General features: G+C 33.9%; 2 protein-coding genes across 5 annotated transcripts in view; one reads left to right on the forward strand and one right to left on the reverse strand.

The window, feature by feature from the left end:
- Positions 1 to 14,751, forward strand: part of PPWD1 (peptidylprolyl isomerase domain and WD repeat containing 1) — a 34,933-nt gene that overhangs the window by 18,468 nt on the left and 1,714 nt on the right. Inside the window, exons 10-13 of one of the 4 annotated variants that reach the window (XR_015768173.1) lie at positions 563 to 745; positions 1,747 to 1,896; positions 8,993 to 9,147; positions 9,994 to 10,288. Coding sequence is in view for 2 of the 4 variants with exons in the window: in XM_088023329.1 (XP_087879455.1) it covers positions 563 to 745; positions 1,747 to 1,890 (327 nt within the window). In the remaining 2 variants the exon portion in view is untranslated. Of the gene's footprint in view, positions 1 to 562; positions 746 to 1,746; positions 2,051 to 8,992; positions 9,148 to 9,993; positions 10,289 to 14,751 lie in introns of those variants that run through there. The other 3 variants (XR_015768174.1, XM_088023329.1, XM_028123853.2) reach the window with 3 other exon arrangements.
- The window catches only part of TRIM23 (tripartite motif containing 23), a 32,489-nt gene continuing 21,502 nt past the window's right edge, over positions 3,765 to 14,751 (reverse strand). The window contains exons 8-11 of the mRNA XM_028123855.2: positions 13,868 to 13,997; positions 13,229 to 13,339; positions 7,984 to 8,108; positions 3,765 to 6,041 (exon numbers count right to left, since the gene is read on the reverse strand). Coding sequence (XP_027979656.1) covers positions 5,862 to 6,041; positions 7,984 to 8,108; positions 13,229 to 13,339; positions 13,868 to 13,997 — 546 coding nt within the window. The 3' untranslated portion in view covers positions 3,765 to 5,861. The remainder of the gene's footprint in view (positions 6,042 to 7,983; positions 8,109 to 13,228; positions 13,340 to 13,867; positions 13,998 to 14,751) is intronic.

Genomic DNA, 14,751 nt, shown 5'->3' on the forward strand with positions numbered 1-14,751 from the left:
GGGTCTAAAACGTCCTTACAATATTAATTGGTTTTAATTAGATTATTGGGAAAGACAGTACATGTCTATAAATAAGGAGATCTTTGCAATTTTGTTTCAGTCAATGAAATAAGGGAGTATTTAAGCAATGGAAATACATCTTCTAAAGTATAACTTACTGAGGTTTTAGTAAAATCAGTTTATAGAGTGACAGTTAAGAAAAGTTAAGATTTTACTGAATGTAAAACACTCTTAAGGGACGCCTGGGTGGCTCAGTTGGTTAAGCGACTGCCTTCGGCTCAGGTCATGATCCTGGAGTCCCGGGATCGAGTCCCGCATCGGGCTCCCTATCGCTTCTCAGCCTTTTGGCTAAGATCAAGTGTAGCATCGGGCTCCCTGCTCAGTGGGGAGTCTGCTTCTCCCTCTGACCCTCCTCCCTACCATGTGCTTTCTCTCTCTCAAATAAATAAATAAAGTCTTTTAAAAAAAAATAAAAAATAAAACACTCTTAAACATAAGATTCCAAAGCGTGCATATAGAAAAAGGACAAGTGTAATATGTTTTTTGTGTACTTCCTGTTAAGGGCTTCATGATTCAGACAGGAGATCCAACAGGAACTGGTATGGGAGGAGAAAGCATATGGGGAGGAGAATTTGAAGATGAGTTTCATTCAACATTACGACATGACAGACCATATACACTCAGCATGGCCAACGCTGGATCAAATACTAATGGATCTCAGTTTTTCATAACAGTAGTACCAACGGTAAGTAGAACAGCACTGTCTATAAGCCAGATTCATAGATTATGATCTAAGAATGAATTCAGTGGAAGAGAGCTGCAGTATTGTCTACCATTATTTATATCTGCCAGGATAGAAAAATGAAAACAATTTAAATGAGAAAGTGTAATACAAATTGGATTTTACTTTGTAAAACAATACTAATGTAACTCAGGACACTTGAGTTTAAGTCAACTTTGCCAGTACTAGCTGTACAACAGAAAAATTATTTCACTTCTGGGGCTGTTTCCTTATCTTTAGAATGGGAGGAATTAGAGCATATGAATTTTCAATTTTAATGCAGCCTATAATCAATGGCACTGTAGATTTGATAAAATACAGCATAAGAATATTGAGCTCTCTTGCTGTGCAGTTACACAAAATTATACAAATTATTACACTTTATGTTTTGGAATTAAGCACCATGCAATAAAGGAACAATATTTATAATTACTGTCAGGCACAAAGTCTCATGTAATCGTCACAGTACTTCTTGTATCACTATACCCAGTTTTAAAAACTAGATGAGGAAATGAACAATGAGATATGTATGATTAACTTGCCAGAGATCAAGTAGGCAGCAGAGACAGAATTTGAGCTCCCATCTCTAATATGAAAGCACGTGCTGCTTAAATAGTTCCAAACTGCCTCTTACTTATGCAGGTAGGATTCTTGCAGAGAACTTTTAAAGCCTTAGCCATAATTTGTTAAGCCATGCAGAGAAATTTAGCTTTAGCAAACATCTTCCGCTCCCTTTAGTCTGAAAGATGCAGATATCTAATTAAACATTATACTATGCTTTTATATTTTTTCATATAATTATGGAAATCACTCTTAAAAGCTGCTAAATGAAATGAACTGTACATCCTTTTATTTAAATTTTAAAAATGAAGCATAAATTTAAATTCTCTTTAATTTGCTCACCCAGAGGGTGTGATCTAAGAAATCTGGGTTTACCAAGATCTTCCATTTCTCCTCCAATGCAGCCTTGGCTTGATAATAAGCACACAGTATTTGGACGAGTGACTAAAGGAATGGAAGTTGTACAAAGGATCTCCAATGTCAAAGTCAATCCCAAAACAGACAAGCCCTATGAGGATGTCAGCATCATAAATATTACTGTCAAGTAAAATGAGGTTTGTTTCAATTTGTAAATAAAAAAATACACATATATCAAAAAGGGTTATTTTACATTAGGAAGTTCTTAGGACTTGCTGAACATACAAATCATGTCTCAAGGATGCAATATTATGTTTTGTATTTTTCATTAAAGGTCCTTTTTTAAAACTCTGCCTTTGATTTTTCTTGCAGCATTTCTCATCCTAGGGAGGTGATAAACTGAGATGGATTAAATTTGGGCATACAGCACCCCTTATATGTAATTTGTCATGAGACTCAAAACCAGATTCAATAATGAGAATTGTATGCATAGGTTCCTTAGCTTTCTAAAAACATGCCACCTAATCTGCCCACATGTTTCTTTAGATCCACTAAGAAAGGGTACCAGGATCTGATAGTAATATACCACTTCCTTTCTTTTCTTAGGTTTGTGTTTCATGCCAAATAGTTTTGCCTTTTAATCATTGTTTAAAATAGTTAAGTAGTGGTAAGTAAAATTTCAGGAAATAAATAGGAAGTTGTAGTAAAGATTTAGAAATAAGGTAAGTCACACTTAAATGAGTATTACACCTAGTGTTTAAATATAAGAATGAGAATAAATTAATACCTCAGTCCTTAGTTTTATATACAGGTTAATTTACTATTTTCACATTATTTTCCTCATGTAACTAAAGCAAATTTTCTGTCCTCAAGTTATAGTATCTTTTCTTACCTTACTAAATATATCATCAAGAAAGTATATATTAAGTAAACGCTTTAGTAGCTAATAATGGAGCAATTAGTAGTAATTTGAGCAGTAAAACAGTATGAGTTCAAAGTCTTCTGTTGATTTCATTTCTTCTTCATTTTCCCTCCTGACTTCATAACTATTAAGAACCATTGCTTCTAGTTTCCAGACACTCTTGAAGTGAAAGGAGAATAAGAAGTTAAAGGAGGAACACGTTCAACAGACCTATTTAGGGAATCCACATTCTTATGTTTAAATTTAAACTTACACTTTCCCTCCTATTGATAAGCAGGATTACTTCCTTTATCCATTTTGTACCACACACCTGTGAGATGGAAGAATGTGCCAAGTTGTGCTACTTTAATATCACGTCCTCCTTTATAAGGTAGAACTTGGACATAAAATGACTTTTCACTGTGACATTTACCTTTTCTTCCTATTTTAGGTGTCTAGACATCTCCCTATAAATTTATTCATTCCTGAAAACTTAATCCTAAATTTTTGATAATACTGCCACCAAGTGGTAGTGATGCCCCATTTTGCCAAACAGTTCTTTTGCTTGAGTGAAAAATCCTATTTGATGAACGAATTTTTCCATTTCATGTCATAAATTTAACATAATCAGTACACCTAAAAACACATTGCCAGATGTCCTTTTTTTTAAAGCATGTTTTAAATTATTAGCAGGATACCATCTGATACTCATTCATCCTCTTCATTCATTACTTTAAAAAAGTATAACTGTCTTCTTCCCTATTACTACTTTGCAAATTCAAAGGTATCTCAATACTACAGAAAATGTCTCTTTTAGCAATAATAGTTTATAGGCTACACCTAAGTTTTCTCAGACATTTTCAAAAATAGTACTTAAAATTTAAAAAACGAGTTTCACTTTGTTTAATGAAAAATTTTAGTTCTATCAAAACATTAGCTAGAATATTCATTTAAGTGCGGCTTACACTGTAAATACAGAGTAAGTTATTTCTAAATCTTTAATAAACTACAACTCAAATTTGACATGCAAGTCAACCCCTACCCCATTTTGTTTTCTTTCTCTTAACCACAGCACAAATACAACTTTCTTAATTGGTTACTAGTTATACTAGTAGATGGTACATGAAACAGAATTTTTAGAATAATGATAGGACTTCTTTAAAATGATTTTAACATTTTATTGCTGTCTATATGTAATGCAAATAATGGCTTCTGGTGATGATAAAGCATTCCAGAATTACAGACCAAGGCTACATACTTGTAAAACCTGCTTTACATAAACCATACAGTATATTTAGGCTTAATACAGAAATTGAGAGCTAGGAGGCAAATCCTAATAGACTGGATTTAAAACATCTCTCTCATTATTAAGTTTGACATTTCCCAGAGGGAACTAGCAAAATCTTAACTAATGATTAGTGAAAGAATACCACCACAAATAGTAATAAGAGCCTGAGAAAAATATTTCTTAAAAAAAGAAATCACACACAAACACTATTATGTACATTATAATCAGATCTAAGCACAATTTTTACATTGTGTTTAGTAATATGCTAAGAATGTGAATTACAAAGTTTAGCAAAATTGGTGAAATGAACTTAATAATTTACAAGGAAAACAAGTTTACATGTTAGTGTTAGACTTTTTTTTTTTTCCAATTACCTAGTAGAGGAAACAGGTCAAGGGCTCACAAGCAAATGTTAACATGTTTTTTATTTTTCACAGTTATTGTAATCAATTATTAAATAATTTAATTCATAAGTGTTACTTATATGCACAAATTACACTTGTAACAGCATGACTTTTACTTGAAAAATAAAGGATGAACTATTTACTTATTTACATACTGCCCATAATATTGATGGACTTCCTTTTAATGCTTTGTTTTCTAAAAGTTTTTGTTTATTTTAAACAAACAAAAGTACAAACAAAAGAACCAAAACAGTGCCACCTAAGAGGGACATCTCCTAGCAGTTCAACTAATAAGACTCAGGATTATTCAGCTTCATCCTAAAGGGTGAAGAGCATATTAAAAAAAAAATAAAACCTAATCTAGCTATGTTTAAATATAAATCGTACTGCCATAAGTGAGTATCCTTAAAAAATGAAAAACAGTAAAAAGCACAGAATTTTTAAACTTTTACAACACTGCATAATAAATGTGACGTAAACTTTCTGAACATTTCCTTCCTTAACTTCTCAAGGCCTTACCATGAAGAGCCTTAATAATGTCTTATTGTCAAGACAAATGTACTTATATTTTTGGGAAAGCATTTAAAGTAACTGATTCTCCACTGCTTAAATGACTTTTCTTAAGGTAAATGTAGTTTTCTACTTAGATCTCTTTTATGTAAGCCAACCCTCGTTCTATGTGTAACTTACATTTTACCTATAATCGTTCCCACTAAGGATGTGGTATTTTAAAAAGAAACTCTACTTTATACCTGTTGAAAATAGAAGGACCAATTTAGAGCTGTGACCTAGGAGATAATACATCCAGGTTCAACCCTGGAAATGGGTCTTTCTTAAGTGAAGATTAACTACAACATAACTGACTTTCACAGTTTTACTATTAATTGTTCTTCAGTTTAATACTAATCTGGCAGTCATACCTAATTAGATAACATTTCATCTGACTCACTGGGTTTTATACAAAAGGGCTTAGAGAAAATTTCAATAAAACATTATAAAATATTAATTTTCTGTAGCTTATAGTTCTTAGCATTAAAGGTATTCTGTTATACTGAACAAAGAAGTAAATTAATCCTATTTCTCCAAGATGCAGTCTGGATTCTATTTCATTAACTCACTGCTGTTTTGCTACAAATACTGCCAAAATCCAGTGAAAGGGCAAGATAAAGAAGCAGCTATGATTCACCTGCTTCCCACAGAGGTTCCATTAGGCATTCAGAAGTTGGTTATTCCTTTTTCATTGAAAGAATAAACCTTCACCTTACCCTTTCTCTGACTACTTCTTTGCCAACATACGGGTCACACATAATGTGAAAAACTTAAATAAAAACGTATGTTTTTTAAAAATGTATATTCAAGTCCCTATTTAATACAATTTAATTTGCTCAAATATTTAAATTTTACTAGAGTAATTTTTTAAAAAGCAATATTGTACTGAATTCCCCAACCAAGATCCCTTTTAAATATACATCCTGAATAAACTATCTTTGAGATGTAGAATTTCTTACAACATATTATGTGCAAAATAACTCTTAACCACAAAACTTTAAATAATTTCTGCATTTAAAATCAAGCAACATCCAATACTCCAGCAGCCACAAGTTGCCTTGAGAGCCAATCTAACCCCTCATATAGTCCCATGCCACTTCGAGCATCACAGCCCTGAATATACCAGCTACGGCCACAGCACAATTTATGCAGACTGAGAAGTTCAGTGATTTCTTCCACTGACAGAGCTCCAGCAACATCCTGAAAGACAGATACATATCAGACATTTCTTTATAATCAGCCCATCAAAATTACCATTTATAAAGAATTCTGTTGGTACCATTCTAAAAGAAACCTCAAGTTAAAACCTAGATTCACCCTTCAGTAATTATTTTGTGATTAATAAGTATAGAGAAAAGTAGGGTTGTGATTAAGATCATTTATAATATAGTCTGTAAGAATAACCTTCAGTGAAATCAATATAGGTGATGAAACCTGAGCAAAAGATACTGCCTGAGTCATAAGGCATCAACTTAAAAGAAAAAGGTTAACACGTGTATCACAAAAATGGCTTATACATAGAATTTATATAATGAACAGTTATTAAACTCCCACTCCAAATACCTGAGCACCCCTACTTCCTAGAAGCAACCACCAGTTATTATTTCTTATATATCTGTCCAGATAATTTCCATGCACATTCATGCAAATAAACACAAACAGAAACATACTTTAGCTTTTTTTTTTATTTTTTACTTAATACATCTTAAAGATAGTTATCTTTCCATTATCTGGACAAGAAGAACTTCTACATTATTTTTAACATCTGAACTGCATTCCAGGGTGTGGATGCAACATAATTTTCTTAACCAGTCATATATTTAATATTTAGATTGAGGTTCTGTTTATGTGCTATTACAAACACATACATATACATATGTAACATTTTTAATTACATTCATTTGCAACATTATCTGCAGGATAACCTTAGGATATTTGTATGCAGAATACATTGCTAGAGGTAGAACTGTGGAGTACAAGGGTATATGCATCTAAAATTTCGATATGTATGGTACTGTCAAATTGCCCTCCAAGAAAATGTCTCTGTTTAATAATCACACCAATAGTATGTGTGAGTCTGAAGATTATGAAACATTTTTATCTTTAACAATTTAAGTGGAAAATGATATTTCACTTTGCCTTATCTGTGTCTTTTTCAGTAAGTAAAGCAGTGTATTTGCCCTTAGTGGTTTTTTATTAAGAGGGAAATCCTTTATTCTTCATCCTACCCTTCCCTTTAATGACATATCAGCCCCTCTACTGCACTGAAAAGCATTCTCATCCTCCTAGAAGCATAGGCTCAAGATCTAGGAATATGTAGCTTCTCCCTATCCTTTATCCTCCCCACTTGGACACCAAATTCTAACAAATCTACCTTCATAAACTCTTTTCAATCTACTTCCACCCTTCTATTCCTTTAATTCAGGATCTTGTTAACTCTCACTTGAATTACTACAGCAATTTACTGTATCTGCCTGTCTCTAGTCCCTTCCCCTGACTAATTCTATATCCTACCCCCAAATTACAGTCTTAAAACACAGATATGAGTCCAAAAACCTTTTGATGGTTTTCCTTTGTCAGAATAAAACCTAAATTTCTCAGTCTAGACCTCATCTGTTATTCTAGATTTTCTTCATCCTCTACTTGCCCCTCACATATAGATCTGCCGATGCTCCCTTTAAACACTCATGCTTTTATTTTCTCTGCCTACAGTGTTCTTTCTTTCACATACTAACTCAAAGTCCCATCCATAATTTCAACTCATATCATAATTTCAACTCAAATCCCACTTTTTACACATCTTTTACAAGATGCCACCTTTAGAACTATTCTAATTTTCCAAGACACGTTGTTACTATTATTGAAGTTACTTACCAGTTTTCTATGTATTACAATCTCATATACAGTCACTTACATGTTTTCAAACATATAAGAGTTTCTGGTAAGCATCAACCACCTTATTTCTTTCTATATACTTCAAGGTACCAAGTAGAGAACTTTCTATATATACTGTATTTAAAATACACGGCACAAACTTCATAAGTATCTACTGAATTATCAGTTTTGAAATGACCTTATGTTACCTAATGACAAAGGATGCACAAAACTACTAAATAAGTATTCTGAAATACAAACGGGTTACCTGTTTGTTAGCAAAAATCAGGAGCAAAGCATCTCGGAGTTCTTTTTCCGTTAACAACTTTGCAAGTTCACTATGTGCTTCACTAACTCTGTCTCTATGACTGCTATCAACAACAAATACAACAGCTACCAAAAAAAAAAAAATAGAATTAGTCATTTTAACTTTCAGTAAATGGACCAAATATTTTAATGCTCTCATTATTTTATTATGGTTAGTCTACTATCTACTGTTTTTCACAGAAACACTGCCTACTGTAAGAGCATCTAGAAATACTTAACAGTATGACTTCAAGTAGTTCACCTAACTTTTCGGCTCTCTTCATTTCCCAATCTATAACAGGATTTACAACACTTGTTCTACCAAACACAAAGTGCTGTATATATGAATTAATATTTTTCTTAATTAATGAGAATATACCTCTCATGACTTCCATAATGATGCTACTTGTTCCTTTTTTTGTAAGTTTTTATTTTAATTACCCGATGCTCATCTTGACAAGTGCACTCCTTAATCCCCATCACTTTTTTCACCTGTCTCCCCATATAACTCCCCTATGGTAACCATCAGTTTGTTCTCTATAGTTAAGAGTCTGTTTCTGGATTTCTCTCTTTTTTTCCCCTTTGCTCATTTGTTTCTTAAATTACACATGAGTGAAGCCATATGGTCTTTGTCTTTCTCTGACTTATTTCACTTAACATTATACTCTCTAGCTCCATCCATGCTATTGCAAATGGCAAGATTTCATTCTTTTTTATGGCTGAGTAATATGCCATTATACATACACACACACACACACACAAACTTCTTTACCCATTCATCAATCAATGGACACTCCAGCTGTTTCCATAATTTGGCTATTGTAGATAATGCTGCTATAAACATCAGGGTGCATGTATCCCTTTGAATTAATGTTTCTGTATTCTTTGAGTAAATACCTAGTAGTCCAATTGCTGGATCATAGGGTAGTTCTAATCTTAACTTTTTGAGGAAGCTCCATACTGTTTTCCAGAGTGGCTGCACCAGTTGGCATTCCCATCAACACTGGAAAAGGGTTCCTTTTTCTCCACATCCTCACCAAAACCTGTCATTTCTTATGCTGTTGACTTTATTCTGGCTGGTGTGAGATGATATCTCACTGCAGTTTTGATTTGCATCTCCCTGATGGTAAGTGATGATGAGCATCTTTTCATGTGTCTGTTGGCCATCTGGATGTCTTCTTTGAAGAAATGTCTATTCATGTCTTCTGCCCATTTTTTAATTGGATTATTTGGTTTTTGGATCTTAAGTTGTGTAAGTTCTTTATGTATTTTGGATACTACCCCTTTATTGGATATGTCATTTGCAAGTATCTTTTCCCATTCCATAGGTTGCCTTTTAGGTTTGTTGATTGTTTCCTTCACTGTGTAGAAGCTTTTTATTTTATGTAGTCCCAGTAGTTCATTTTTCCTTTTGTTTCACTTGCTCCAAGGCACCTATCTAGAAAAAAGCTGCTAGGCCAATTCCAGAGAAATTATTACCTGTGCTCTTTTCTAGGATTTTTATGGCTGCAGGTCTAGCACTTAGGTCTTCAATTTATTTTGAATTTATTTTCATGTACTGTGTAAGAAAGTGGTCCAGTTTTCCCAACACCATTTGTTGAAGAGACTGTCTTTCTCCAATTGGATATTCTTTCCTGCTTTATCAAAGATTAATTGACCATATAATTGTGGGTTTATTTCTGGGTTTTCCATTCTGTTCTACTGATCTGTATGTCTATTTTTGTGCCAGTAACCATACTGTTTAGATTACTACAGCTTTGTAATTTAACTTAGAAGTCCAGAATTGTGATGCTTCCAGCTTTGCTTTTCTTTTTCAAGATTCCTTTGGCTATTCATGGTCTTTTTAGGATTGTTTGTTCTAGCTCTGTTGAAAAATGCTGTTGGTATTTTGATAGGAATTGCATTAAATGTGTAGACTGCTTTGGGTAGTACAGACATTTTAACAATATTTGTTCTTTCATTTTTTTTAAAGTTTCTTTTTTAGGACTTTATTATTCATTTGAGACAGAGAGAGCATAAACAGGGGAGAGGCAGGGGGAGAGACAGAAGCAGACTCCCCACTTAGCTGAGAGCCTGATGTGAGCCACGATCCCAAGACCTGAAGATCATGACCTGAGCCGAAGGCAGATGCTCAATCATCTGAACCACCCAGGCGCCCCATATTTGTTCTTTCAATCCATGAGCATGGAATGTTTCCATTTCTTTGTGTCATCTTAAATTTGTTTCATCGGTGTTTTATAGATTTCAGAGTACAGGTCTTTTATCTCTTTGGTTAGGTTTATACCAAGGTATCTTATTATTTTGGGTGCAATTGTAAATGGGATTATTAACTTCTCTTTCAGCTGCTTCACTTTTGGTGTATAGAAATGCAGAATTCTGTAAATTTATTTTGTATCCTATGACTTTACTGACTTCATTTATCTGTTCTAACAGTTTTTGGTGGAGTCTTTCAGGCTTTACACACACACACACACACACACACACACACACACACAGTCTCATGTCATCTGCAAATAGTGAAAGTTTTACTTCCCCTTGCTAATTTGGATGCCTTTTCTTTTTTTGTCTGATTGCTGTGGCTAGCCCTTCCAGGACTCTGTTGAATTAGTGGTGAGAGTGGACATCCTTGTCTTGTTCCTGACCTTAGGGGAAAGGCTCTCAGTTTTTCCCCATTGAGGATGATGTTAGCTGTGGGTTTTTCATAGATGGTTTTTATTATGTTGAGGTATGGTCCCTCTATACCTACTTTGTTGAGAATTTTTATCATAAACAGATGTTGTACTTTGTTAAATGCTTTTTTTTTTTGCATCTATTGAAATGATCATATAGTTCTTATCCTTTCTCTTATCGATGTGATATATCATGTTGATTGATTGGCAAATACTGAGACACACTTGCAGCCCAGGAATAAATCCTACTTGGTCATGGTGAATGATTTTTTTTTTATATTGTTGGATTCGGTTTACTGGTATTTTATTGAAGATTTTTGTATCTTTGTTCAGATTGGCCTGTAGTTCTCTTTTTTGTGTATCTGTCTGGTTTTGATATCAGGGCAATGCTGGCCTCATGGAATGAATTTGGAAATTTTCCTTCCTTTTCTATTTTTTGGAATAGTTGAGAAGAATAGCTATTAATTCTTCTTTAAATGTTTGGTAGAGTTCACCTGTGAAGCCACCTGATCCTGGACTTTTGTTGGTTGGGAGTTTTGGGTTTTTTTTAAAGATTTTATTTATTTGAGAGAGAGAGCACGAGCAGTGGGGAGGGGCAGAGGGAGAAGGAAAAGTAGACTACCCATTGAGCGGGGAGCTGGTGCAGGGCTAGATCCCAGGACCCCTAGATCATGACCTGAGCCGAAGGGAGACACTTAACTGACTGAGCCACCCAGGCACCCCTGTTTCTTGGGAGTTCTTTGATTACTGATTCAATTGCTTTGCTGGTAATCAGACTGTTCAAATTTTCTATTTCTTCTTGTTTCAGCTTTAGTAGTTTATGCTAGGAATTTATCCATTTCTTCTAGGTTGTCCAATTTGTTGGCATATAGTTTTTCATAATATTCTGTTTGTATTTCTGTGGTTTTTTGTTGTTACTTCTTTTCTCTCATTGGTGATTTTATTTGGTTCCTTTCCCTTTCTTTCTTTATAAGTCTGGTTTATCAATTTTATTGATTTTTTTTTCAAAGAACCAGCTCCTGATTTCATTGTTCTGTTCTATTATTTTTTTTTTTTTAGTTTCTATATTATTTATTTCTGCTCTAATCTTATTATTTCTTTCCTTCTACTGGTTTTGGGCTGTGTTTGTTTGTTCTCTTCCTAGCTCCTTTAGGTATGAGGTTAAGTTATTTGAGATTTTTCTTGCTTCTTGAGGTAGGCCTGTATTGCTATTAAGTACCCTCTTAGAACAGCTTTTGCTGCGTCCCAAAGGTTTTGAACCACTGTGTTTTCATTTTCATTTGTTTCCATGTACTTTTTGATTTCTTCTTTGATTTTTCAAAATGACCCATTCATTGTTTAGTAGCATGTTATTTAACCCCCACGTATTTGTGGTGTTTCCATATTTTTTCCTGTGGAGGACTCTAGTTTCACAGCTCTGTGGTCAGAAAAGATGCATTGAGGGGCTCCTGGATGGCTCAGTTGATTAGGTGTCTGACTCTTGATTTCAGCTCAGGTCATGATCTCAGGGTCATGGGGTCAAGCACCACATGGGGCTCTGCAGGGAATCTGCTTGAGATTTTCTCTTTCTGTCTCCCTCTCCTTCTGCCCCTCCCCAACTCACACTAAGTAAATAAATCTCTTAAAAGAAAAAAAAAGTAAAGAAAAGATGCATTGATCTTTTTTTAATTTGTTGAGGCTTCTTTTGTGGCCTGCGATGCTACTTGTTCTCTGATTACTACTTCCTTTGCCAAAAAATAATCTAAATAAATCACCATCTTTATCTCTCCAAAGTATTCTCTCTAGGTGCCTAGCACAGCACTTTCCACATATACTGTACTCAAAATACATAGCAGAAACTTCACAAGTATCTACTGAATTAATGCTCTTTTGAAATCTTTCTAGCTACATTATGGTAGCTAAACATCTCAACTTTTCAACCATTCCTCACGTTCAAAATCCCATTTTTTTCCCTATTAATCACTGTATCAAAATCCTCATGTAAAAATAATTATCTAGTTTCTCTGCTAGGTGGAAAGTATGATGATATACGAAACACGTGGCATGAACATAAATTTCATGTTGGATATAGGCAAAAGCATAGAATGGGGCCTAAATATAAAGTAATAAATAAATGCTAGGTGGAATGTGTGATAAAACACAGTTTGGCCAAAGCAAACCACTGCAGGTACTTTTGGAGCTACTGAGAGACTATAATGAGATAAATATTTTACTGAATTGAAGAGAGCAGCAGAAACATACACCAAGAATTCTACCCTTCATCACAATATTGCCAGTGATCACACTCATATGAATAGTAACAATGTACTTTAACTGTTAAGAGCAGCAAGCGGTATGTACTCTTAACTGCCTAGATATAAAAGGTAAGTATGGTTTTAAGCTATAATTATGATTTCTTCATGAAATAAACCAAAGTACATATCCCAGTCTTCCCACCTTAACGTTTTTAATAAAATAAGCTTCACTAGTTAAATCAATTCCACAGAAAACTGGCATCCTAAAATTCTGAAAAATTAAGATATCATTTTTCACTCTTACCTTGGGTATTGAGGTAATAATGTTTCCACAATGGTCTTAATTTGTGTTTTCCACCTACATCCCAAATAGTGAACTTTAGATTTTTATATTCTACAGTTTCCACATTAAAACCTGTTTTTTCAAAAAAAAAAAATTACTTTAATACTGAACTTATATTTATAATGAGTAACACACCAAACACAGGTGACCCACTGTTTAGAATTGTGAAAATAAATTAATTATCTTCATACAGCAATATCTACTGCTGCCCAACCAACTCCACTCCTAATAAACCTATATGGGGAATATATACTTTTAACAGCTATTAGCCCTCGAAACCTCCACCAGGATCCTAATATCCTGAAACTCAAATACCTAACAGTTCTGCACCACTACCACTCTCTCCCCCTAACCTTCACCAATCCTTTAATCCTTCAACTATCCCACCAACACTGTTCCTTCTTAATATCCCACCATCCACATTTCAATCCCACAGCCCTGAACCTTGCATTTTTTCTCAGACATGTCAGTGTCTTAGAGCCAGTGAAAAGCCCACCACAATGCCATACTGGCATAAAATAAGACCCCCAAGATCTCAGCTGTAAGCTAGGGTTTGTCTATAAAACATCCATTAAAGTAAAAAGCAGTACTCATACTTACCAATTGTTGGAATAGGCTGCATGAATTCATCCTGTTTTAACTTAAACAAAATAGTAGTTTTTCCAGCACCATCTAATCCTAACGTAACAACTCGAATTTCCATTTTTGGTCCAATGTGAACTCTATTGTCCTGTAATTTTTAAAAATTTAAATCTTATTTTGATATGGAGTTAAAATATATTAGCATTTATACTTTTATTTATAATACCTTTGTTAATTATTTCATCTCCTACACATTCCTCTGATTCCATGGACAAATACCAACCCGTATTATTATAATTTTGTGGCATAAATCTATTCCTTAGATTTACAAACAAACGTTAAATAACCTATAAGCCTGTGGTAACAGGTATAAATGTACAAAGATGTAATTTGTGACATTAATAACAAAGTATGGGGGGTGGAGCTATAAAAAAATAGAGGGTTTATACGCAAAAGAAGTTAAATTGTTATCACCTCCCAATAGAATGTTATAAAAAGATGTTCTTTGTGATAGCAATGGTAAACACACAAAAATCCATAGAATATACACAAAAGGAAATGAGTAGGGAATCAAACCATGACACTATAAAAAATCACTGAGACACAGAAGAAGGCAGTAAGACAAAAGGAAAGACAAAAAAGCTATAAGACATACAAAAAACAATAAACAGAATGGTAATAACAAGTCCTTACCTATTAATAATTACTTGAAATATAAATGGGTTTAATTCCCCAATGAAAAGACACAGTTTGACTAAATGGATAAAAAAAACAAGATCTAACAATATGCTGTCTATAAGAGACTCACTTCATATTTAAGGATACAAGAAGGCTGAAAGTGAAGGAAAAGAAAAAGATATTCCATGCAAAACATACTCAAAAAAGAGCAGGGGTGGCTATCC

Source organism: Eumetopias jubatus, unplaced genomic scaffold (assembly GCF_037043125.1).
Source record: "Eumetopias jubatus isolate StellerSeaLion01/CBP00866 unplaced genomic scaffold, mEumJub1_p1.0 scaffold_5, whole genome shotgun sequence".
In the NCBI taxonomy this organism is placed as follows: domain Eukaryota; kingdom Metazoa; phylum Chordata; class Mammalia; order Carnivora; family Otariidae; genus Eumetopias; species Eumetopias jubatus.